Raw genomic sequence first — 21,429 nt, 5'->3', positions numbered from 1 at the left:
CAAATAAGTATATACCATCTATTAACTGCTAAGTTGTTATTGTTTAATCCAGCTAGGTTTATATTTTTTTTTTAAATATGGTACATGAGTAATATTTTAAGTATTTTTAGGTGCTTCACTTTTTACTATACTTTAAAAAATTACTAATATTTTAAGAAATTGTAAGTAGTTTTTACTGTTCTTAAGAAATAGTTCAATCGACTGAGACCATACCTAATAAAGCGGAGGTCATTATTTTGAATCACACTCCCCCCTCTTGTGTGGACATGTAAAAAAAAAAGTAGTTTTTCCTAATTTTTAATTTTATTTTATAGAGCATAAGTAATACTTTTTCACTCATATCTCTAATCATGATAATTTCGGTGACTTATCTATATGCTTCATACGACATTTTAATATCTTATCATCATGCACGTGTCGTGTCTGTGTGTTTAGCTCTCCAGTGTGCAGGCGGCAGGCCAATCAAAACGACGGTCGTGGCGGAAACCACTGCAGTAGTGCTCGTGTCTGCAGAGCCACTTTGTCAAACTCAAAAAACGGTAAAAACATACAAAAAGTACCTCGGAATTAAACTGGTGAGGCACCAAAAGCAACCTAGTTTTATCCAAAACAGTAATAGGCCCAAAGAGAGCCTGAGCTCATCGTGGGGAACAAAGCCCAGTGAGTGGCAGGGCCTCTCTCCTTCGTTCTCCACTGACTGTGTCTCATAGTCTCATTCCAACCCTTCCTACACGCGCTTCTTTCCGCGCGTGCAGAGTATATTCCTCGTTTAACTGAGGAACCAATACGTACCAGTACAGCCAAACTGTTAAAACAGCTACCTACCTTTGTTCACGCCCGATTTGATCTAGCCACGTGCCAGAGATCGCAGGGATCTCCGACGTGGAACGATCTCGACCGTTATTAACCGTCAGGACCAGCGTCGAATTCCCAGATTTGGAGGGAAAAACAGAGGAAAAAAAAGAAAAGAAAAGAAATAATAATACGTAGAAGCAATAATGTTGAAATAAAAAGAAAATTGAGAATAAACAAAATATAAAGAGAGAGAACAAAGGTTTAGTTTTCCTAAAAGTGCCATTGCAATCAAAACCCATTGTCTCTCTTTGGCTCTCCAATTAACCTCTTTCGCCGGAAAATTGCGTCACTGATCGGACCTGTCCCAACGGTGGATTGCCGGTGAAGGAATCGCAGTACTTTCCGGCGAGGTAAGGTTTTTGAAATCTTCCTTTGCCAACGGTTTGTGTGTTGTCAAATAATTCATAAATATACGGGTTATTTTGGTTCAGATCTGGTAGTTTTGGTGCGGGATTTTGTTTGGGAGAGAATTAGGGTTTCAATTGATTAATTTGGTATGGAATTGAAGGGCGATTTTGGGATTTAGGGATTATATTCGGGGCATTTGATGTAGATGGAGGACGGTTTGAGATCTGGTGGCCGGTCAGGGCTTGTGGTTAAGAATAGGAATTCTTCAGGTTGCTTAATTGTTAGAAAGAAAATTGCGGATGGAGTGGGAGGGGTTGGTTCGTCGAGTTCTCGGAACGTTTCCGAGTCGAAGAAGAAGAAGAGGTTGAGGTTGGTTAGGAGTGATTCGGGCTCAAGTGAAGAGCTCTCGCCGGCACCTAGGAGAAGGGTTGGCCCCGAAACTGTAAGGGTCTGTAATGGTTTATCTGCTTTCGAAAAGGGTGTTGTAGATGAGAGCGGAATAGGTAGAAAGAGGGATAGGTTAGAGCATATTAGGCACTATGAGGATGGTATATTTGGTAGGAATGGTTTTGATGAGAGCGAAAGAAAGAGAGGTAAGTTGGATGTATTTGAATTTGATGAGTATGATGGGGTTGATGCCGAAAGGATGAGGAGGAAACGTTTCAATGATGGTGGAATTGAAGTTGGGGGTAGAAGGTTTTTTGGAGCCATGGACATGGCTCGGAGTGGGATTGAGAGGGATTATGAAGCTGGGTCGAGTAGACATGGTGTTGACAAGAGAAAGAGTTTATATTCTGACCGAACAAGTGGCTTGAATTTGGGTGATAATGTTGATAATGGTAGGTTTAAGATGAATAGGGATGGACCTCAGCGACCTGTGTCCTTTTTGAGAGAGAAGTTTATGGATCCTTCAGATGAACCCATTAGAGTTCAGGGGAAAAATGGTGTTTTGAAGGTGATGGTAAACAAGAAGAAAAAGTTGTGTGGGCCTCTGGAAAATTTTGATCGCCGGAAAGCTGAGGAAAATAGAAGGGGTTCAAGGACTGAAGATGTTGCTAAGAGGAATGTAGTAATTCCTTCGTCGTCATACTCAGAGAGAAAACTTCTTGAGAAACAAGGTGTACTTGTCCTGCCAAAAAAAAACCAGATGGCTTTGCGGAAATCGTTGCCAAGTAAGAATAGTAAGGGCAGCGACTGGGATTCAGAGGACAGTGATACATCATCGAAGCTAGGATTGAAGAATGTGGAAGCTCGTAATTCTATGAAGAGGATAAGTTGTGAAGAGGAAAAGACTCCTCCATGTGAGAAGAGCCCTCCAACTATGATCAAAGAAGGAAAAGTTAGGCGTGGCAGTGGCACAGAAAAGCAAAAACTGCGTGAACGGATTAGAGAGATGCTTCTAAGTGCTGGCTGGACAATAGATTATAGGCCTAGGAGGAACAGAGACTATCTAGATGCTGTGTATATTAACCCCTCAGGAACAGCGTACTGGTCAATCATAAAGGCCTATGATGCACTTCAAAAGCAATTGAAAGATGAGGATGTTGAGCCTAAACCCATTGAGGAAGGGGATGGATCTTCTTTTGCTCCTATAGCTGATGAGGTACTTAGCCAATTAACTAGGAAAACTCGAAAGAAAATTGAGAGAGAAATGAAAAAGAAGCAGATAGATTGCAGTGAGAATGAAAATGCGACGAAATCTTCTGTAAAAAGATCTGCAAGTTCCAAGCATGATGTGGAGAGCATGGACAGTGATAGCCATGAAGAGAAACTAAGCTCCTTCATAAAGCAGAGTGGTAAGTCCTTGAAGAGTAGAATGAATGAGAATGGTTCTGCCAGTGTAAACTCAAAATGTCAGAATTCTACTCGTCATTTGCATGATAGCATTGAGAAACCATCCTCTGGATCCAATTCCCGTATGCTACATGGAAGAAAAAGTAGAAAACTTGGCAGATGTACTTTGTTGGTCCGTGGCTCTAACAAGGGGCAAAATTCGGAAATGGATGGTTTTGTTCCCTATACTGGAAAACTGACACTGCTTTCTTGGCTGATTGACTCGGGAACTGTGGGATTAAGCCAAAAAGTGCAGTATATGAACCGTCGGCGGACTCGAGTAATGCTGGAGGGCTGGATTACACGAGATGGCATTCATTGTGGTTGCTGTAGTAAAATCCTTACAGTTTTGAAGTTTGAGATTCATGCAGGGAGCAAATTGCGTCAGCCATTTCAACACATATATCTGGAGTCTGGAGTTTCTCTTCTGCAGTGCCAAATGGATGCATGGAATAGACGAGAAGAGTCTGAACGTACTGATTACCACCCTATAGACACAGGTGGAGATGATCCAAATGATGACACTTGTGGCATCTGTGGGGATGGTGGGGATTTGATCTGCTGCGATGGTTGCCCGTCAACATTCCATCAGAGTTGCTTGGATATACAGGTATGTGTACTATATTTCATTGCACTTGGGTTCCTTACATGATGCTGCTTGTGTTATATAACAATGTTACCTGTCTTTTCTATTTTTGTTTTAAATTTCCCATGGTATTCTTTTGTGGGTGATTTGGAAATTTTTAATGAAATGTTAATTAAAAGGAGGTCTATATTGGAAGAGAGGTTTGAGTGACTTTCAAGATATCTTTTATTACTGAGACTTGAGAGAACTTGTGCACAAAAGACTTTGAATCCTGATTGGTGTCTTTCTTTTGTGGTGCCTTGGTCTGGGAAACACTATTGAGTAAGTGAGATTTAGGTTCTTTGGGTTTTAGGTTGTGTGAATGATGGGAGAGTGCAGAAGAGGAGGGATGAACATTGTCTCATCTGTTATTGTTAAGACTTGAAGGCCACTTGTGCACATAAGATATTGAATCATGGAATGGTGTGAGTCTTTGTTGCATGGTTAACTGGTACGGGACCACTATTGAGTGGAGTGAGATGTAGGTTGTGGTACTTTAAGGTAAGTTTGGATTGATGGTTGGGGGGATGGAGGGAGGGAATTTTTTTCTAAAGCATACCTTAGGGTTGGTACCCTAATGCAAGACTTATTTGCTAGTTTGTCCTGGTAGTGTTTTATGGTCTCTACGAAGGAAAATGCAGTTAATGGCTTAAACTAGCCTGGTCATATGGACTTATTCGCTAAGTTTGTCCTGGTAGTGTTTTATGGTCTCTACGAATGAAAATGCAGTGAATGGCTTAAACTAGCTTGGTCATATGGTTGAGCACATGTGTATGGTTGTATGATACCATGATGAATTACAAACTAATATTTGCTATTGATTATCTGAACAAAAAATTCATAGAAGTTTTGGGATAAAGATCATAGTTTGGATTTGTTTTTTCCCCACAGCCTACTCATAGAAGCACAATTAATAAAATTGTTAGATGATGGTGCATTTGTTTGAGTTGTTGTTAGCTTTGGGCAGTTACAGAACTGCTTTACCTTAATTGTTTGCTTCTGTGGTACTTGAGGCATTCTTAGCTTTCTTATTGTTACAGATGCTTCCCCCCGGTGATTGGCACTGTCCAAATTGTACATGCAAATTTTGTGGTGTTGTCAATGGAATTGTTTCTCCAGGAGATGATACAACTGCCTCTTCACTACTCAATTGCAGTTTGTGTGAGAAAAAATGTAGTATTCCTTTTCTTACTCTGCTTTGAAGTTTCTTGAATGGCTTGTATGCTTTTTCTCCTCTTGTTTATTATTACACTGATTATATTTTGGTGGGATTTTTCTCTCTTGTAGATCATAAATCATGCATGCCGGAGGTGGATGCTATTCCTTTTGATTCCAATGGTTTAGTCCCTTCTTTTTGTGGAAAAAAATGTAAAGAGGTACCTTTTTTTTCTCAGGCGTCCTGCATATAATTATATTAAAATCTTAGCATAGTTGTAAAAGTCTCTGTTAAATTGTTTAATTGGCTGTGCATAGAACTTTGAGTCAACTTTGTTCTTAATGAGTTGGTTAGGGTATTACAATTACTATTTCAGTAATCCGTGACAAAAGATTGCTAAAGGTCAATAGGTCATGGCTAGTTGGAATTGTTTTTTTTTTTTTTCAAATGTTCTTCCTTCCCATTTGAAATTTAGGCTTGGTGATGAGTGCCAATCACTCGCTAACATCTGCATACTTTTCCGTGATAATGCTCTTCTTGATGTTATCTTATTCATGAGTGTTTTCTGATGGGCCTTCTGCTGATTTGCGTGCAAACCACATTGTCATGTTCTGGATTTAGTGTAATCTTATGTAACACTGGTGCAGTCATGGCATAATGTTTGCATTATTTGGGAGGTTTTAGACCTAATGACATATGGTGCATTGGTGTGGGAATTTTGTGTATATTTTATCCCTTCCAACCTTCAAGTGTTTAGAAATTTCTCTTTTGATGTAACACAAATAGATCAGGTGGTCCATACTCCCCCGTTGAGTTACAAGTTAAGAACGTGGTTGTTGAAGTTGTGTGCATTGTAGATTGTGTTGTTAGTGGGTCAGTTTGTTAGTAGGAGTTGTAGTCCACTAAGGACTGTTAGTGGGTCAGAGTCCTGTATTTCAGTTATATCTTTACAAATCCCATCCTTAAATACCTACCTTCATAACAAATACAATAACATATCCAGATGATGTCAAGTATTTCCAGTATGTTTTTCCATACTCAAAAATTTAAAACAAACAAACATACATTGCATTTTAGAGATCGAACATGAAAAATCTAAAAAAAAAATAAAAATTGAGTGCCAGATGCATTGCATATGGATATAAAAAATAAAAAATAAAAAATAAAAGGTTTTTCTTTTGTTCTTTTGCTTCTTCTTTTTTGTCATGCATTGGAGAAAAAAAAAATGAAAAGTTTTTGTGCCCGTGTTTGACAATTAGTGAAATATTGTTATTTCAACAATAGTGCAAGTTATTTGTCAATTGTTTCGTATTTTTAAAATTCCATAAAAGACTTTTAAAATAATTGCCAAAGTATAAGTCTATCCCTATATTCTACAAATATAATTTTCTTGTTTGTGTGTTTAGGTGTAAAATTTTTATCCACCATAGAAGACGATTGTGTTCAAATTTCAAATATCATATGTACAGTAAAATAATAAAAATACATATAATGATTATAGCTATTTAAGTTGTTTTAAAATACATAATTAATATTTTAAGTATGTGTATAATTTGATTAGTTTTTTTTCCAATGCATGACAGGGAAAAAAGAAGCAAAAGAACAAAAGAAAAACTTTTTTTTTTCTTTTTTATATCTATATGCAATGCATCTGGCACTCTTTTTTAAAATTTTTTTTTTTTTTTTTTTAGCTTTTTCATGTTGCATCTCTAAAATGCAATGTAAGTTTGTTTGTTTTAAATTTTTGAGTATGGAAAAACACAAAACATACAGGAAACACCTGACATCATCTGGGATCCACTAACAGTCCTTAGTGGACTATAACTCCTTCTAACAAATTGACCCTCTAACAACACAATCTATAATGGACTCAATTTAAACTGCAACGTTCTTAACCTTCTAGAATAATATAGGGATAGAGAGGCTGCATTTTAGACCCAATTGTCACGAAAATCCCCGAACACAGCCCCAAGATTTCCATAGAGAACAGGAAAAAGAAAACAAAAAAACAAAAAACTCCAAAGGTTAAATTTATCCCTTTTTTTACTTGTGAATGAATCAAGGCAAAAATAATAATGAAAGGGGACACTTATTTTATTATGTCACAACTCTTGGTTTGAAAATTTTGAAGGCAATCCAAACAATAAAAAGTGAGACTAAAGATATTATTGTGATTAGATCATAATTTATTGGGGGAGAATATGCCGTTATATAGTAGCAATGAAAGAAACAGAGAGAGAGATATACTATGGAAATGTTGATAAACTATTGAGAAAATAAACATTTAAAAAAGGAATCTAGAACACATTTGAATGGAGATTTATATTGCAATTGTGAATTACACTGTAAGATATTCAAATATCATAAAATGCAGTGAAATTCAAATCAAAGTAAACAGAAAGCAAGGAAGATGGAGATCTAATTGGCGGTCTCAAAAGGCAACTAAATTTTAAAAAGAGATATAATAAACTTACTCTGTGTAGATAGAGTGAAATTTCAGAAGGTTGTGAAACAATTGGAAAGAACAACAGAATAGAGGAAGAGACAGAGAAGTTTCATGGGTAAAAGTAATTGTACAAAGTAACTGAATCGGAAGGGGAGTCTGTGGATCATCTCTTTCTTCATTGTGGGGTTGCGCGCATTTTGTGGTATGTTATTTTCTCTCGTTTCAACATGTGTTGGGTTATGCCTAGAAGCGTCAAGGAGATGTTCGCTAGCTGGTGGTCGGGCAGAAAATCCCGTAGTGCTGTGGTGTGGAAGATGGCTCTCCTTTGTCTTTTATGGTGCCTATGGAAGGAAAGGAATGCTAGATGTTTCGAAGATTTGTCGAGGAACCTTGAGGACCTTGTTCATTTCTTTTTGTACACGCTTTTCACTTGGACTGCAGGCTGGCTTGCACTCTTAGTGATCAGTTTTCCTGATTTTCTTTTTATGTTCTCTTATCCCCTTCTTAGTCGCTCTCTTGTATACTCCTTGTGTACTTGGGTTGCACCCCTTTGCGCTCTTTTAATGCATCATTACTTATCAAAAAAAAAAAGTTTTTTACACTTGATGGCAATTGAGCGTGAGAGAGAGAGCAGTTTGAAAAAATCACATGTGTTTTGATTTAACACACAATTTCATTTAAAATAATCACTTGTCATATAAATGGAACACCATGTCATGATATTAGCCTCTTTGCTTAAAACTCCCCTATATATATATATATATATATATATATATATATATTAGATATCTGGGTAGTGGTAGGTTTCTCTCTCTCTCTCTCTCTCTCTCTCTCTCTTATCACTTTGTAAACCTTTGTATTATATTTCTAAAAGCACTGTGTTGAATTGCATTCTTGTTGCTTCTACAGCTCTTTGAGCATTTGCAGAAGTATCTTGGAGTCAAACATGAGCTGGAAGCAGGCTTTTCTTGGTCTCTTATTCATAGAATGGATGAAGACTCAGATACATCTCTTCGAGGGCTTCCTCAAAGGGTGGAATGCAATTCTAAGCTAGCTGTTGCACTGACTGTTATGGATGAATGCTTTTTGCCAATTGTTGATAGGAGGAGTGGTGTTAATTTAATACATAATGTTCTTCATAATTGTGGGTAAGTTCTAAATTTTATACTTTAGCTATGACAATATTGCTTTGCCCAACAGAATTTAGTGTACTCATCCTATGTATTTATTTCTTTATTCTCTGATAGAACTTATTTTACTTATTAAGAAAAATTATGTATTGCTTTGCCTAAGAGATGAGAGACTATGTGATTGAACGATGTAATCTCCATGAATACTACCAACTTTGGCTTTGGGATTTTCTGTTATAAGCTTTTTGGCTTTTGCTGAAGTGTAGATTAAATTACTGATAGATTTTTTGAGTTTCTGAAATTTTCTTTCTTTCTTTCTCTTTGTTAAATCACAATTTATCCCAAAAGCTTAAGTTAATAAGAATGAGTAAATTTAATCATTTAATCAATACTTTAACATTCTCTCCCACGTGTGGGCTCAAACTCCATTTTATCAGGTGAGATCCAACACTTGGAACATTTAATTGAAATGTACGGAAGTGAATTGATGGAGCAAGGGTTCAAACTCATGACTTCTGCTCTTTTTGAATTTTGCGTGAAAAATATTAGAGAGAAAGAGGAGGCTTATTTCTCATACGTAACCTACCTCGCAATCTTATTATATATAAGTTTTGAGGAATATAACAATGCCTAAAATACCCCAAACCCTAATATACTCTTCTAACACCTACCATCCAGTCTATTATGGAGTTGGACCTAATCATGCATTATTTATCGACCAAAGCATACTCAGTCCAGGCTTGTAGACTACTTAAGATGAAAATTTGTCCTCATTAACATTGTTACCTCTATTATATGCAGGGTTAAGACTCATGCGGTGTCAAAGTAGGGAAGATTTAACATTATCATGTTTAGGTGTTGACTGGGACAGGTCCTAGTGCCGTAAGTGGCTGAATAACAAATTGAGATTGTGTAAATAATTAATCACCCTTAAATTGGGTCCACATGATGTTTATGGGCCCTTAAATTAAGGTTAAGTTGTTTCAAAACCTGCTAGCCTGCATTGGTAGCCAATTTATGTGTGATCAAATGTTTAATGTGATTAGAAACAATCATATGACATTATTCTTTAGTCTGATACTATGGTTTAGTGAACATCATGGTGTAAATATGGCTCAGCATACTGGTTCACTTTTAAGTGTTTTAGCTTTTCTGGTCCACTACTGTTTTCTTACGTATAAATTATACTTAGCTGTTTTGATGTACAACTGGTTCGCAAACACTAAACCTCCTTGAGATATATCACATAGTTTCTGTAAATGTTTCCTTTTGTGTGTGGCTGCTCAGTTCACTAGAATAATTCGCTCACTTTTCTAGAGTATTTAAGCATAGCAAATTCTGTTGCTTAAAGTACCCGTCATCTAGATATTCTTTGTGAAACATATGTTGTCTCATTTTTCTGAAGTTAGTTAGTTTCCCCATTCTTTTTTCCAGGTCAAACTTGAATCGTCTAAACTACAGTGGCTTCTACACTGTTATTTTGGAGAGGGGTGATGAAATAATTTCTGCAGCTTCTATCAGGTAACATACCCTAAACTTCCATGGTCACTGATATGTTTCTACGTTGGCAGTTTATCATTTTTAGTGTGAAGGCATATATAAAGGAAAATATTTATAAAAAAAATTAAAAAAAAAAAAAAGAAAGAAAGATTTGTCCTCTCCCTGCGGGTGTCCCAAAGGAAAATAATATGGTTTATTATTTAATGCACTTATAACTTATCACAGTTAAATTAATTACAATTTTCCAAAATACTTTATGCTTGGACAAAGTTATTGGCTTCTGGAAAATCATGTGGGACATGCTTTAAGGAATCATGCTCCTGCTCCTCCTCTTATGACGAGGGAGCTCTTCAATTGCATCGGTTTTCTTATGAATGCCTTTGTTCAAGAGATTTTTTCTTTGTATCTTTTTTTTATCCCTGCCTAACTGGAATATTATGTCTATGGCCACTACTTTTCTTTTCTCTTCCTCTTCTCTTCTTCTAAGTGAAGCTTTCATGGACTCTGATCTTAAATGTTGGTATCGTACTCTATTTAATAGTTGGTCTAGTGTTGTTATATGAAATGTTCATTGTGCAGATTTCTCATGTTAATTATCCAACATCCCCCATGATATATAAGTTCCTGTTAATGGGATCTTGATTATTCTGAATATGTGTGGATTAGCATGCTATTAAATTCTTTCGATAATTTTTTATTGCCTATTTGTCAGTTTGTATGAGGCAGGAGTTCTTAATTGGTGAGTCTTGAGACTTATATGATTTCTGATTGTGTGTGGATTGTGATCCTTATCAATTATCGTTATGGTGTCTACCACCTGGTTAGGTTCCATGGGACTAAGTTAGCGGAGATGCCATTTATTGGAGTTCGCCATATATATAGGCGTCAAGGGATGTGCCGTCGACTTTTTGGTGCTATTGAATCAGTAAGCTACAAGAACCATGTCCTTTGTCCTTTGTGATTTCACTAGCATGGAAAAGAGATTCAAATTCTTGTATCTGTTTTTTTTTTTTTGACCTTTTTCATTTATGGCATTGACTTCACCTGTCTTCCTACTATATGAAGGTTCTCTGCTCTCTCAAGGTTGAGAGACTGATTATTCCTGCAATTGCTGAACTCATGCATACATGGACTGTGGTTTTTGGGTTCACCCCTCTTGAGGAATCACTCAAGCAAGAAATGAGATCAATGAATATGTTAGTCTTCCCTGGTACAGATATGTTACAGAAGCTCTTACTGGTGCAAGAAAACATTGAGGGAAACACGACAACCAGCCCAGGTATCAGCTGTGCTGTTTGTTGTCTTCCTCTTTAACTCTATATCTGTGGCCTGTCATTTAGGTTCATATTTGTTTCTTTCCAATAGGTGCAAAGAAAAGAGAGTGCGAAAGTAAGCATTCTAGGAGGCCTGAGGTGGAAAATAAATCTGATGTTGAATCTTCAGCTGGGCAAGATTCTCATGGGTGTAGTGGTACTGGTTCAGATCATGCAAAGGAGATAACTGATGAAGTTGCAGCTGCAGATGATCCTCGTGGGTGTGATGATGCTGGTCTGCATCATGCTAATGAGACAAGTGATGAAGTTGTAGCTGCAGATAATAAATCTGATATGAATTCTTTGGCTGATCCTCATGGGTGTGATGATGATGCTTGTCTGCATCATACTAATGAGGTGACTGATGAAGTTGCCGCTACCGACAATACATCTGATATGGATTCCTCAGCTGGGCATGATCCACATGGGTGTGATGATACTGGCTTGCATTGTGCTAATGATTCTGCAGATAATAAATCTGGTATAGATGCTGCATCGGGGCATGATCCTCATGGATGTGATGATGTTGCAGCTGCAGATTCAAGTTTTTTAGATGCTTCCCATAAACTTAAGATTCCAGTTTTAACTGAGCGGGCTATATGTTCTGACTCTCTTTCTGGGGACAAGTTAACTGCATCTGCTTCCAAGGAGAAATGTGAGTCTCCCCCTAACGCAAGCTATGATGCACCAGAGATCAAACAAGATCTAGTGTTGGATTCTCCTGACAAAGATAATAAGCAGTTTTCTTTCCAATGTCCGGTTGTTGCCTTAAATAATACTGCCATGAAGAGTGAATCAGTAGATGTTTCTAGTGAAGTTACAATTCCTGTTTTCATTGAGGGGACTGCATGTTTCGACTCTCATTCAGAGGACAAGTTAGCTCAATCTGCATCTGTCAGGATACATATGTTTCCCTCCGATATAGGTCATGATGCACCTGCTTTGGAAAATGAACCAGTAATGGATTGCCCTGTTGTAGATAATACCCGGTCTTTGAGTGAGAGTGATATGGATGAGACCCATGAAGTAAACATTAATGTTGACCATCTCGAGCCTGTTCCTTATTCAGGGGAAGTTTTTGCTGAGAACATCACCGAGGAGATGAATGAAACTCTAGATGTCTATGATTCTACTCGAAATGGTCGTGGTGAGGGTTCCTTGCAATTTAAAACTGATTCAAATATTCAAATTGCATGTGAAAGAAAAAGCAAATTGCGTGCGTCTGATGACAATTCTGAGAATGATGCACATGAAAGAAGGACTGCATCTGGCTCTGTTTGATATTATTGCAGCATCTGACCAAGTATGCTGCTCTACTAACCCTATTTCTCAATTAGGGAATGCCTCATCTTCAAAAGATTTTAAGTCTTTGGAGCTAATGTCTGTTCCCTGATTCAGATAGTGTGAATAAATTTTATCAGAGTCCAATCGGAAATTCATTTGGCCCCTAGCCTTTTAAGGTTCTAGGTTAACTTTTGTGCATGTCAAGATTAAGTTCTCTCTCAGAAAGTTAGGAAATGTGCCTTTTGATGCAAGTGATGTGGTGTCATATGATCACAAAGTCGATGGTGAAATTGCTGCTCTGAATTAAGCTCAATCCTCGGAAGTTGGAGATGATCTTGTGAAATGCCCTGAGCATGTGACCCAATGCACTCATGCTGCTTCACGGTGTATATACAAGTGTGAAGTGTCTCTCCAAGCCCTTTATCAGTTTGCTATTTATCAAAGTCATCTCATCACATGAAATAGGTGGTTGTGGATGATACTTGAGTAGATCTTCCCGGTTACCATCACCTTTGTTGCTGAATTTGATCGGTTTGTTTATGAGAGCAACAAGACATGGTGCTCTTGATGGTACTCCAGAAACCTCTGAAGTTCCTGCGCTGAGAACCAACTTGTTTTAAGCGTTCAATGTGGGGCTATTGTCATGATCTGAAATGAAAGAGGGCTCTTCCATTTGAAAATTTCAAGGCACTTAAAACGAGGGCTTCCCATGCAATGTTTTATATATATTTTTTAGATCTGTAGATTCATTGGGACGTTAATAATCATCTCTTTGTACGATTAGTTTTTCCTCTGAGCTCACCAGGTTTTGACTTGACTGTTCTTGTTACTCTGCTGTAATCAATGCAAATCTGATATTATTCACTTGTATTAGCAAATTGCTGTAATCTCAATTCTCAAACTCGTATTCTGTCAGCGTTTTGTCAATTAGAAGAATGTAGAAGCTTCATTATTTAGAAACGCATTTTTTCTATGTTTTTAAACCACAATTTTTTGAAATCACACTCCCACACAATCAAAGATTCTTTCTATTTCAAATAAAAATTGGTCAGGATTTAACCGTATACATGATGTCATATTATTTATTTTTTTGAAACAAACTCGCCAACGTTGACATTATTTCAATACTATTAAATAATGTAGACAAAATGAAAAGGAAGGTATTCCGCTAAAATAATACACTTTAGTTTAAAATCGCAGTTTGCTATGTTATGACATAATTTTTTTAATTTTATAAACCATTCTCTAGAAAATGAGGTGTGTTTTTTTAGCTATTAAAAAGAAAAGTCTAAAAAATGAGGTGGTTAATAGAGTTTTTTTTTTTTTTTTTAACATGCTCGCATAAAAGAGGAGGAAGATTCGAACTAGTGATCTTTACTTCATTAAGTGGATTCCAGCCGATTGAGTTACGTCTTGGAACATGGTTAATAGAAATTAGGCCTGACACTTACAACTATTTTGTCATTTTTATTCCAAAAGGTAGCTCAATCGACTAAGATCACGCCTAATAAAACGAAGGTCAGTAGATTGAATCATCCTCCCTCTTTGGACATGACAAAATATATATTAAAAAAAAAAAAAAAAAAACCTCTGCCGTTCCCGTTTGGTTCAGTGATTGACTTTATTCGCAATCTGTGTCAGTAGGCCACTGCTTGGTTTCTGAACATGGAGCTAACCGCAGCTGCGTCTGCGCGTCTTGTAGAATATCCCATCTCATCTCCGCTGCTAAAACCCAGGGTTAGGGTTTCTCAGAGACCTCTCGCTCCCACTCTCACTTCTTTTCCCAAGCGCCCAATTTTCCCACCAAATCATCGCCAGCTCCTGACAATGTCTCAGGACCCACAGAGATCAATTTCCTGTGCCGCTTTGGTCGACGAAAATGGCTCGACGATAACCGCTTTTCCGTTCGGCGCAGGTAACAACAAATTTTGATCCTACAAATTTGGCTTCTTGGTGTTTGTTTTTTGAAACTCGGAGGTGGGTTTGAGTCCTTGTTGGTTGTTTCTCAGGGGCTCGGATTGGGGAGGTCAAGAGGGTCACGAAGGAGACCAATGTGTCGGTGAAAATAAACTTGGATGGTTCGGGGGTTGCTGAGAATAATACTGGGATTCCCTTCCTTGATCACATGTTGGATGTTAGTGATTTTGGCTTGAAAACTTGCTTTAATTTGATTGATTTCTTGATCTTATATTTGTTTCTGAATCTGGGTTTAGCTGTTTTAAGTCGTAGATCCCCAGTTTCAGCTTTTTTTCAAAAAAACACAGAAGGCAAATTTTACTTGCCAGTATATGAATTTAGGGCAGAGAGTAAAAAAAATGTTGATTATAATTTTCTTCTGAGTCCACTCTTAGCTCAGCTGCTATATGCCAACTACCTGAGTTAGAAAACACACTTATGTTGTGATTTTATTATGTGAATTTTGAGTCTGATTGCGCTGCTTGTTCATTTTATTTACTTTGTTTTATGTTAGCAACTTGCTTCGCATGGGCTGTTGGATGTGCATGTGAAAGCTACTGGGGACATCCACATTGACGATCATCACACTAACGAGGATGTCGCTCTTGCCATTGGAACGGTACTGAAAACCCTTGCATCAATTGTTTTGTTATTGCTTATAATTTGTCCGGATGGGACACTGAATTTGAGGCAGTCCATTGCTTTTTTTCTTTTCTACCTAGCATTCAAATAAAATAGTTTTGTATTTGGTCGATTCCCAATTAGTCTACGTTTTTCCTTTATTTAAGTCATTTAACCAATTCTACTTTAGCCTCATATCTCTTTCAAATATATGCTTATGCTTACTTGAGAATGTTATATAAAACAGAATGGACCAAGTTAGGGGACATCCAAAGATCATTCAACAGCTTTATTTTTGGATCCACCTTTTAATATCTCTGGGTGTGAGATGTACCAATCTAGTTTTGCATGTTCTGCAGGCTTTTTTGCAGGCACTTGGTGATAGGAAAGGAATAAATCGGTTTGGTGACTTCTCTGCTCCTCTTGATGAAGCACTAGTACATGTTGCGCTGGTAGGTTTGACTTGATCGTTCCATGTAAATTAATCACATTTTAAGTGTTTCAGTGTCAAAAAATTTACTGATGTTAAGATTAACCTGTGTTTGCATTTGATTGGAAATCAATAGGTATCACCAACTAATAGGATATCCTTTAAATAAATTTTGGCAAAAACACATTATAACATGGTGGCTTTTGGGTCCTTAAATAACTGTCTGAAGCAATGTGTAATTGAGGACTTAGTAACTTTGAAAGTTCTATATTTTGGTAGCATCTTTATGAATTATTAGCGTAGACAAGAAATAGAACATGAAATTGGTTAGAATATTGTCTTAGGACTCAGCTTTCTGATGGTTATTCTTGTGATAAATTAAGATTGTGGATGACGTACTAGTAAAGAAATGGAAGAACAAAAATATAACAAGCACACACAAGGACACAAATATTTATGTGGTTCGGCGTAATGCTCTACGTCCACAGGCGGAGACAAAATTCACTTACAAAATATAGACTGTAACCAAGTTCTTTCTTACACACCCACAAAAACAAAAGGCAACAGCCTCTATTTATAGTGCACATTCAACTGCTTTACCCACAAGACGATGAAACCCACAAGTGAAGAAATGCTTTTAAATTTGCTCATGGAGTTGGCTGGGCAGCAAGTATGAAATAAGGTGGCAAACAAACGAATTAGGATTGGTTACAATAGGGGTTGGGTAGCAAAACGAAGGCTAAAAAAGTAGGTGCATTAATGCACCATAGGCGCTGAACAAGTGTATTAATTACATCATAAATGTGGCTGGAATTCAAGCCCCTCACATAACAATTATCCTGCTTTTACATGTGTGAGGTGAATTAATAGGAGAGCCCCAGATCCTGAAGGCTGAGGCGTATGGGACTTGAGCTATAATGCTATCTTCATATCATTATTGAACTTGTACGCCAGATTGTAGTATTAACTCATTGTCGAGTATTCAATGTCCTCTCTAACCACGTATGCTTTTTTACTTTCTTTTTATATTTGAAATAATTGCTTATTTAGAGGACATTGTTGTTCAGGATTTATCTGGCCGACCACATCTAAGTTATGATCTGCATATACCTACTCAGAGAGTTGGAACATATGACACTCAGGTAGGACTTGTCTTTGTTTCCTTCCCACATCAAGAATTTAGATGTCTCAATTTTTTGTTCTTCTCTGGAGAAGTAGTTGAACTTCCGGCTGAGACATCAACACAATGTGACATCGTGTGCATCTGTGGAAATTTTCTGCAATTTTATATAGTTTATCTGCTTGATTCTTTTATTTTAGTTTTCTTCTTGAACTTGTTACTTGCGGAGATAAGTCATTTGGACTATTTTATTTGTAGTTGGTGGAGCACTTTTTCCAGTCTCTGGTGAATACTTCTGGCATGACACTTCACATTCGCCAGGTAATAATACTAGAAGGTTCTTAACTTTCTCATAGTCAATGTTAAATCATCTGACTAGTTCTTGAATGATTTGATTCTTTGAAACGAAGACATGAAGTTTACTAAAATAAATGCCATCTTCGTGCACTTTCTCTGAATTTGTAGTTGTTTTTTTGCACTTTCGTCCAATTTACATATTTCTATGTTTTTATTAATTTTGCTTGCTGGAATATTTTGATTTTGGTTGAGCACCAGCTTGCTGGAAGAAATTCTCACCATATAATTGAAGCAACCTTCAAAGCTTTTGCAAGAGCTCTTCGACAAGCAACAGAATATGACCCACGTCGCCGTGGGACCATTCCAAGGTTTGTTATTGTCCTGTTTAGTATGAATTCACATTATGATTGCCAATGGTCTATCGACCAAGAAGCACCTACTCCCCCAATAAACATATGGTGGGGTTTGATCCAGCCAAAGTCTGTTATTGTCCTGTTAGCTTTTGGAGGTCACGGGTTCAATCCATCTCAGGCCCTTATAAGTTCTATTAGGTTTGATTTTTGAACTTAACTGTAATGATGATGAATACTTCGACTTGTAGAATAGAACTACTCTTGTTTTTTTGGAATGCATATTTTATTTCTTGGTGTCAGAGCTAATTTGTTGCTTTGAAATCATTTCCTTGGTTCGTCAATCTTTTGCTGTTACCTCCAAATATAAGCCCCTATCAATCCTCCTCTTAATTCCTTCCTAGGTGGTTTCTTTGGAGTTTCTGACATTTTACTTCATGGTATCAATGTCTAAGGAGATTTTCTGAGATTTTGTTGCAGTAACTCCAGAAAATTTTGGAACTTGAGTCATTTTCTATTTTCTTATCGATCTGGTATTTCTTGTCATGTTTACTACCAAGTGTGTAGCACAGGGATGTTTGCTTTGGCATTATGAGGATGTCTCTCATATGCTTATATGCAATACACACACACACACACTCTTTAGAAACTAGTACACTTTAAGAATGTATGGCATGTGACTTATCATTAAAAAAAAAAAAAAAAAAAAAAAAAGGAATGTAATGGCATATGAAACTCAATCTAAATATGACTTCCATTTGGTTCTTGCAGTTCAAAAGGAGTGCTATCACGTTCTTGATTCTTAATCATCATGCTAAAGGTAGATAATGTTAACCATATATCCTCATTTTCCTCAAGCATGCTACTGGGAGAATTAAGTTGATGATCCCACGTGTATTGTGCTATTGATCACTAGTTGAAGCTCCGCCTTGCTGAGATAAAACAATATACAGACATGGGTGCTACTGCATGAGCGATGGGTGTCCAACACAGAAGTTATCAAGGACAGATGGTTGCTTGTATGAGTAGTTGTAGACCTAATACTGTATCGATCAACAATAAATGAGTCCTCGGAGTTGCATTTTGGTGCTCCTATTGTTATCTATTTGTTGTTGAGGCCTATCAATCATTGAACATTTGAACTTGCAGATTTATCAATATACATGGCTTTGGTGCCAACATATTGTTATATTTTGCCCTCATCTGTTGTCATAGATAAAATCATTTTTGGGTTTTAGACAAATCTCCCATCTTGTAGTTATTATAATTTGGCGATCATTGTACAACCTTTGTGTTTTAGCGTTGGTGTGGAATAATGAGTTTACTTCTTATTCCTGTTGGTTGTCCTCCAGAGACAATGGGCTTAACATATGAGCTTGTCCAAAGGAAAAGGGAGGAAAAATCTTGACCAAGATGAGGTGATACTGGTGGTGCCTGCCAGGTGGCGTAACCCTGTGCATTAGTGCCATCTGATGCACGATTGGCCAAAAATATTCCTTGAATTTATGCTACCAAAACAGCCTTCAAGTAGTCTAGTTTAGTTTCGTGCAGGCACAACGAGCTCTCTTCTACAGTTCAGTTAACAATGCTCTTTAACTCGACGAAAAACAATTAAAAAGGTAATAATAAATGAATGCTCTCTAACTCCAGAACACAGAAATATAAAGAAAATTCCACTTAATGGCAAGCAGCAAAAACGACCTCAGTCAAAGGACCAAGTAATATCAAATGGGCATAACTTCAATTTTATTTATTTTTAACAAGGGCATAACTTTAATTGAACAATGGATAAATACATAAAAGATAACAGTCTGGATCCAATCCAAAACTTGGCCAGATAAACTTGATTTGGTAGATATACATCTTGCTGCAAAACGCTCGTGTGTTACAAAAACCCTTCAGCTGTGTTCAGGTCATTTAATATCTCAGACTTAACCTCTTCTGGAAGTGGGGCAGATGGGCCTGCCTTCGAGTAGAAGCTGGCCAATGATCTAATAGCTTTCTCTAACACAACATATGATTCCTACAAGTGAAGCCAGAAAATTGTAAATTCGTTTGTAATCATCCAACAGAAACATAACAAATCCCTGTGCTTTCTAAAGTTTGTCCAAAATACCTCTTGAACCACAGTCTGTTGCCCCCTCCAGCTGCTCAAATACTCTCGAATGGACTCCTTTGCTGCATCTGCAGTGCGTCTAAACTTAGCAATATCCTTGGGGTCTTCTTTTAAGGATTCGCGCAGTGTCTTCAGAACCTCTCTCGCTGACTTCAAGTAAGCCTTCGGCAACACTTTACCAGACTTTGTCTTCTCATTAGGATCAAATAATGATTTGACAGCCCCAACAATTCCTGCATCATCTTCCTCTTGGCCATTTGACTTTTCTTCAGCCCAAACAATCGATGGTGTTAAGCCATAGTTGAAGGTAAGTGTGGTAACCAATGAAGCACCAGTGCACACTATGATATGTCGGCGACTTGATGGAGCTTCTTGAGAGGATAGCACAACATGACTCCTTAATTGCAGTTTATCTGTTGTGTCAAGAGTCAAGAAAGAATGGAGGCATAATGAGGAACAAGAAGAATCATATGAAATTCTTTTCTAAATGCTACAGGAAGACACTAAATGTAGCCATAGAAGTAGTAAATATTTTAACTTATAAATGCCAACAAAATACTTATCAAAAAAAATGTAGCCATAGATCAACACAATGACATTGTATTGAGCTAAGAGACATGACAGGAAGAATGGCCAATATGTAATGCAGGCCTATAGTTTCTCAGTGAAGAAATGGAATCTGAAGATCATTTTCTTCTACAACATTTGTACTTACACCTGTGACAAACAAGGAGCTGCTATGGGTTTTGCAGCAATAATTAAACATTAGGAAGAAACAAATCTAACACTGGAAACACATAAAGAACATTTTATAAGATTGATAACAATGACATGTAATCTGGGAAAAACGACTGAGCCCACTTCATCTATGCCATTAACCACAGGAATTGAAGAAAAAGAAAAACACATAGATATCTTGTTACTCACACTCATTGTCAGGTTTCAAGAAATTCTGCATTCTCTTGGAGATTACAGTGGGGCAAGTCTTTGCAGCAAGAAAAGCTTCCATCTTTGTTCATTAAAAATCAACCAAAGTTGGGTGCAGCAGCAAATGGCTTCAATCATGCCACCCACTCCATGCTTACAGCAATTCCACCTTCACCAACACACAAATACGCCATACAATCTTTCTCATCAATTTCAACTTCACTATACAATCTAGCTATTGAGTTGTACAAATGGCACAACAAAAATCAGCACCCAATTTAGCTAACAGAAATGTTTAAAGAGATGTGAATTATGAAAAGACAAGTATAGAGAAACAAACGGATGCACAGGAACCAAGACTCTATTGCTCACCTGATATGTGTGCCTTAACAACAGAGGCTTCCCTTTACTATCTCTGCCTCGGCTTCTCTTCCGAATGGTTTCTCAGTTTCTAGCGCTGAAGATTTTATCCAGAGGGACACAGGAAGTAGTACTTGCGGAAAAAATGCTGGGGCACAATAGTCATTCCAGTGGGTGTCCAGTGGGTGTGGGGAAGATGAGCAGCGTGCGTGGTTTTTTTTTTTTTTTTTTTAATCTAACCACATTTTGTTTTGTTTTTTGTTTTTTGTTTTTTTTTTTTAACATGTTCACACAAGCGAATAGGACCTAACCACAGTTTGTCCATAGCGGTGGCTTTGGCCTCATTAGGCGTGGTTCACAGTCGATTGAACTACCCCTTGAAGACCTAATCACAGTTTGTTAACTGTGACCAAGTAAGAAAAAAAAAAGGAAAAATACTACGAAATTTTTGTTGCTCCGTAGCAATACTCGTCTCCTAAGGGTTAAGAAATCCCAGCTGTAGACCAAACTACCGCAGGTAAGCCAAGTTCAAAAATTTTTACGTATCGGATATATATGAGTAATTTTAAAATGTTTATTTGTATCCTACTAAGAATAATGTGGTTATTAAAATTACCATTTGATCAAAATTCAATAATGATTAATCACAAACTCAATGGTGATTTTAATAGACACATCATTTTTAGTATAACACAAGTATACTACCTAGAATTACTCGATATACAGGGGTAATCAACTAATCATATAAGGAGGATTATGATC

The 21,429-nt window shown here is 37.2% G+C and overlaps 3 protein-coding genes across 5 annotated transcripts; 2 read left to right on the top strand and 1 right to left on the bottom strand.

The window, feature by feature from the left end:
- The first annotated feature begins 1,055 nt into the window (after positions 1-1,055).
- On the top strand, positions 1,056-13,405 carry LOC132177211 (uncharacterized). Its single transcript, XM_059589465.1, has 8 exons — positions 1,056-3,646; positions 4,702-4,834; positions 4,949-5,037; positions 8,173-8,411; positions 9,828-9,914; positions 10,719-10,818; positions 10,959-11,172; positions 11,259-13,405. The coding sequence occupies exons 1-8, from the start codon at positions 1,409-1,411 to the stop codon at positions 12,485-12,487; spliced, it is 4,329 nt and encodes a 1,442-aa protein (XP_059445448.1). The 5' UTR covers positions 1,056-1,408; the 3' UTR covers positions 12,488-13,405.
- Positions 13,406-14,084: 679 nt separating this feature from the next.
- On the top strand, positions 14,085-18,466 carry LOC132168055 (imidazoleglycerol-phosphate dehydratase, chloroplastic-like). 2 transcript variants are annotated; one of them, XM_059579125.1, is made up of 9 exons: positions 14,085-14,405; positions 14,500-14,624; positions 14,961-15,065; positions 15,427-15,519; positions 16,565-16,639; positions 16,876-16,938; positions 17,173-17,282; positions 18,036-18,084; positions 18,181-18,466. In XM_059579125.1, the coding sequence occupies exons 1-8, from the start codon at positions 14,156-14,158 to the stop codon at positions 18,061-18,063; spliced, it is 849 nt and encodes a 282-aa protein (XP_059435108.1). In that variant the 5' UTR covers positions 14,085-14,155; the 3' UTR covers positions 18,064-18,084; positions 18,181-18,466. The 2 variants fall into 2 exon arrangements, with proteins under 2 accessions (XP_059435108.1, XP_059435107.1); XM_059579124.1 differs by having other exon boundaries at positions 18,036-18,466.
- Positions 18,467-18,926: 460 nt separating this feature from the next.
- Positions 18,927-20,835, bottom strand: LOC132165364 (photosystem II D1 precursor processing protein PSB27-H2, chloroplastic-like). 2 transcript variants are annotated; one of them, XM_059575901.1, is made up of 4 exons: positions 20,680-20,835; positions 20,308-20,542; positions 19,381-19,793; positions 18,927-19,287 (listed from the first exon to the last, which is right to left on the bottom strand). In XM_059575901.1, exons 2-4 carry the CDS (start codon positions 20,387-20,389, stop codon positions 19,150-19,152), a joined length of 633 nt encoding a protein of 210 aa, XP_059431884.1. In that variant the 5' UTR covers positions 20,390-20,542; positions 20,680-20,835; the 3' UTR covers positions 18,927-19,149. The 2 variants fall into 2 exon arrangements, with proteins under 2 accessions (XP_059431884.1, XP_059431876.1); XM_059575893.1 differs by having other exon boundaries at positions 20,308-20,476.
- Between the last annotated feature and the right edge of the window lie 594 nt (positions 20,836-21,429).

This window comes from Corylus avellana, chromosome ca1 (genome assembly GCF_901000735.1).
Source record: "Corylus avellana chromosome ca1, CavTom2PMs-1.0".
In the NCBI taxonomy this organism is placed as follows: Eukaryota; Viridiplantae; Streptophyta; class Magnoliopsida; order Fagales; family Betulaceae; genus Corylus; species Corylus avellana.
The sequence above is the reverse complement of the archived record's forward strand: the minus strand, read 5'-3'. Positions and strand labels throughout refer to the sequence as shown.

What these genes read in the sequence shown, in the direction of transcription:
- LOC132177211 (XM_059589465.1), top strand. Translation starts at nt 1,409, where the DNA reads ATGGAGGACGGTTTGAGATCTGGTGGCCGGTCAGGGCTTGTGGTTAAG. An exon ending in GTGGAAAAAAATGTAAAGAG is followed by an intron (nt 5,038 to 8,172) that starts GTACCTTTTTTT and finishes TTGCTTCTACAG; the next exon opens with CTCTTTGAGCATTTGCAGAA. An exon ending in TTTTTGGTGCTATTGAATCA is followed by an intron (nt 10,819 to 10,958) that starts GTAAGCTACAAG and finishes TACTATATGAAG; the next exon opens with GTTCTCTGCTCTCTCAAGGT.
- LOC132168055 (XM_059579125.1), top strand. Translation starts at nt 14,156, where the DNA reads ATGGAGCTAACCGCAGCTGCGTCTGCGCGTCTTGTAGAATATCCCATC. An exon ending in CGCTTTTCCGTTCGGCGCAG is followed by an intron (nt 14,406 to 14,499) that starts GTAACAACAAAT and finishes GTTGTTTCTCAG; the next exon opens with GGGCTCGGATTGGGGAGGTC. An exon ending in CACTAGTACATGTTGCGCTG is followed by an intron (nt 15,520 to 16,564) that starts GTAGGTTTGACT and finishes ATTGTTGTTCAG; the next exon opens with GATTTATCTGGCCGACCACA.
- LOC132165364 (XM_059575901.1), bottom strand. Translation starts at nt 20,389, where the DNA reads ATGGAAGCTTTTCTTGCTGCAAAGACTTGCCCCACTGTAATCTCCAAG. An exon ending in CTTGAAACCTGACAATGAGT is followed by an intron (nt 19,794 to 20,307) that starts GTGAGTAACAAG and finishes TTGACACAACAG; the next exon opens with ATAAACTGCAATTAAGGAGT. An exon ending in AACAGACTGTGGTTCAAGAG is followed by an intron (nt 19,288 to 19,380) that starts GTATTTTGGACA and finishes CTTCACTTGTAG; the next exon opens with GAATCATATGTTGTGTTAGA.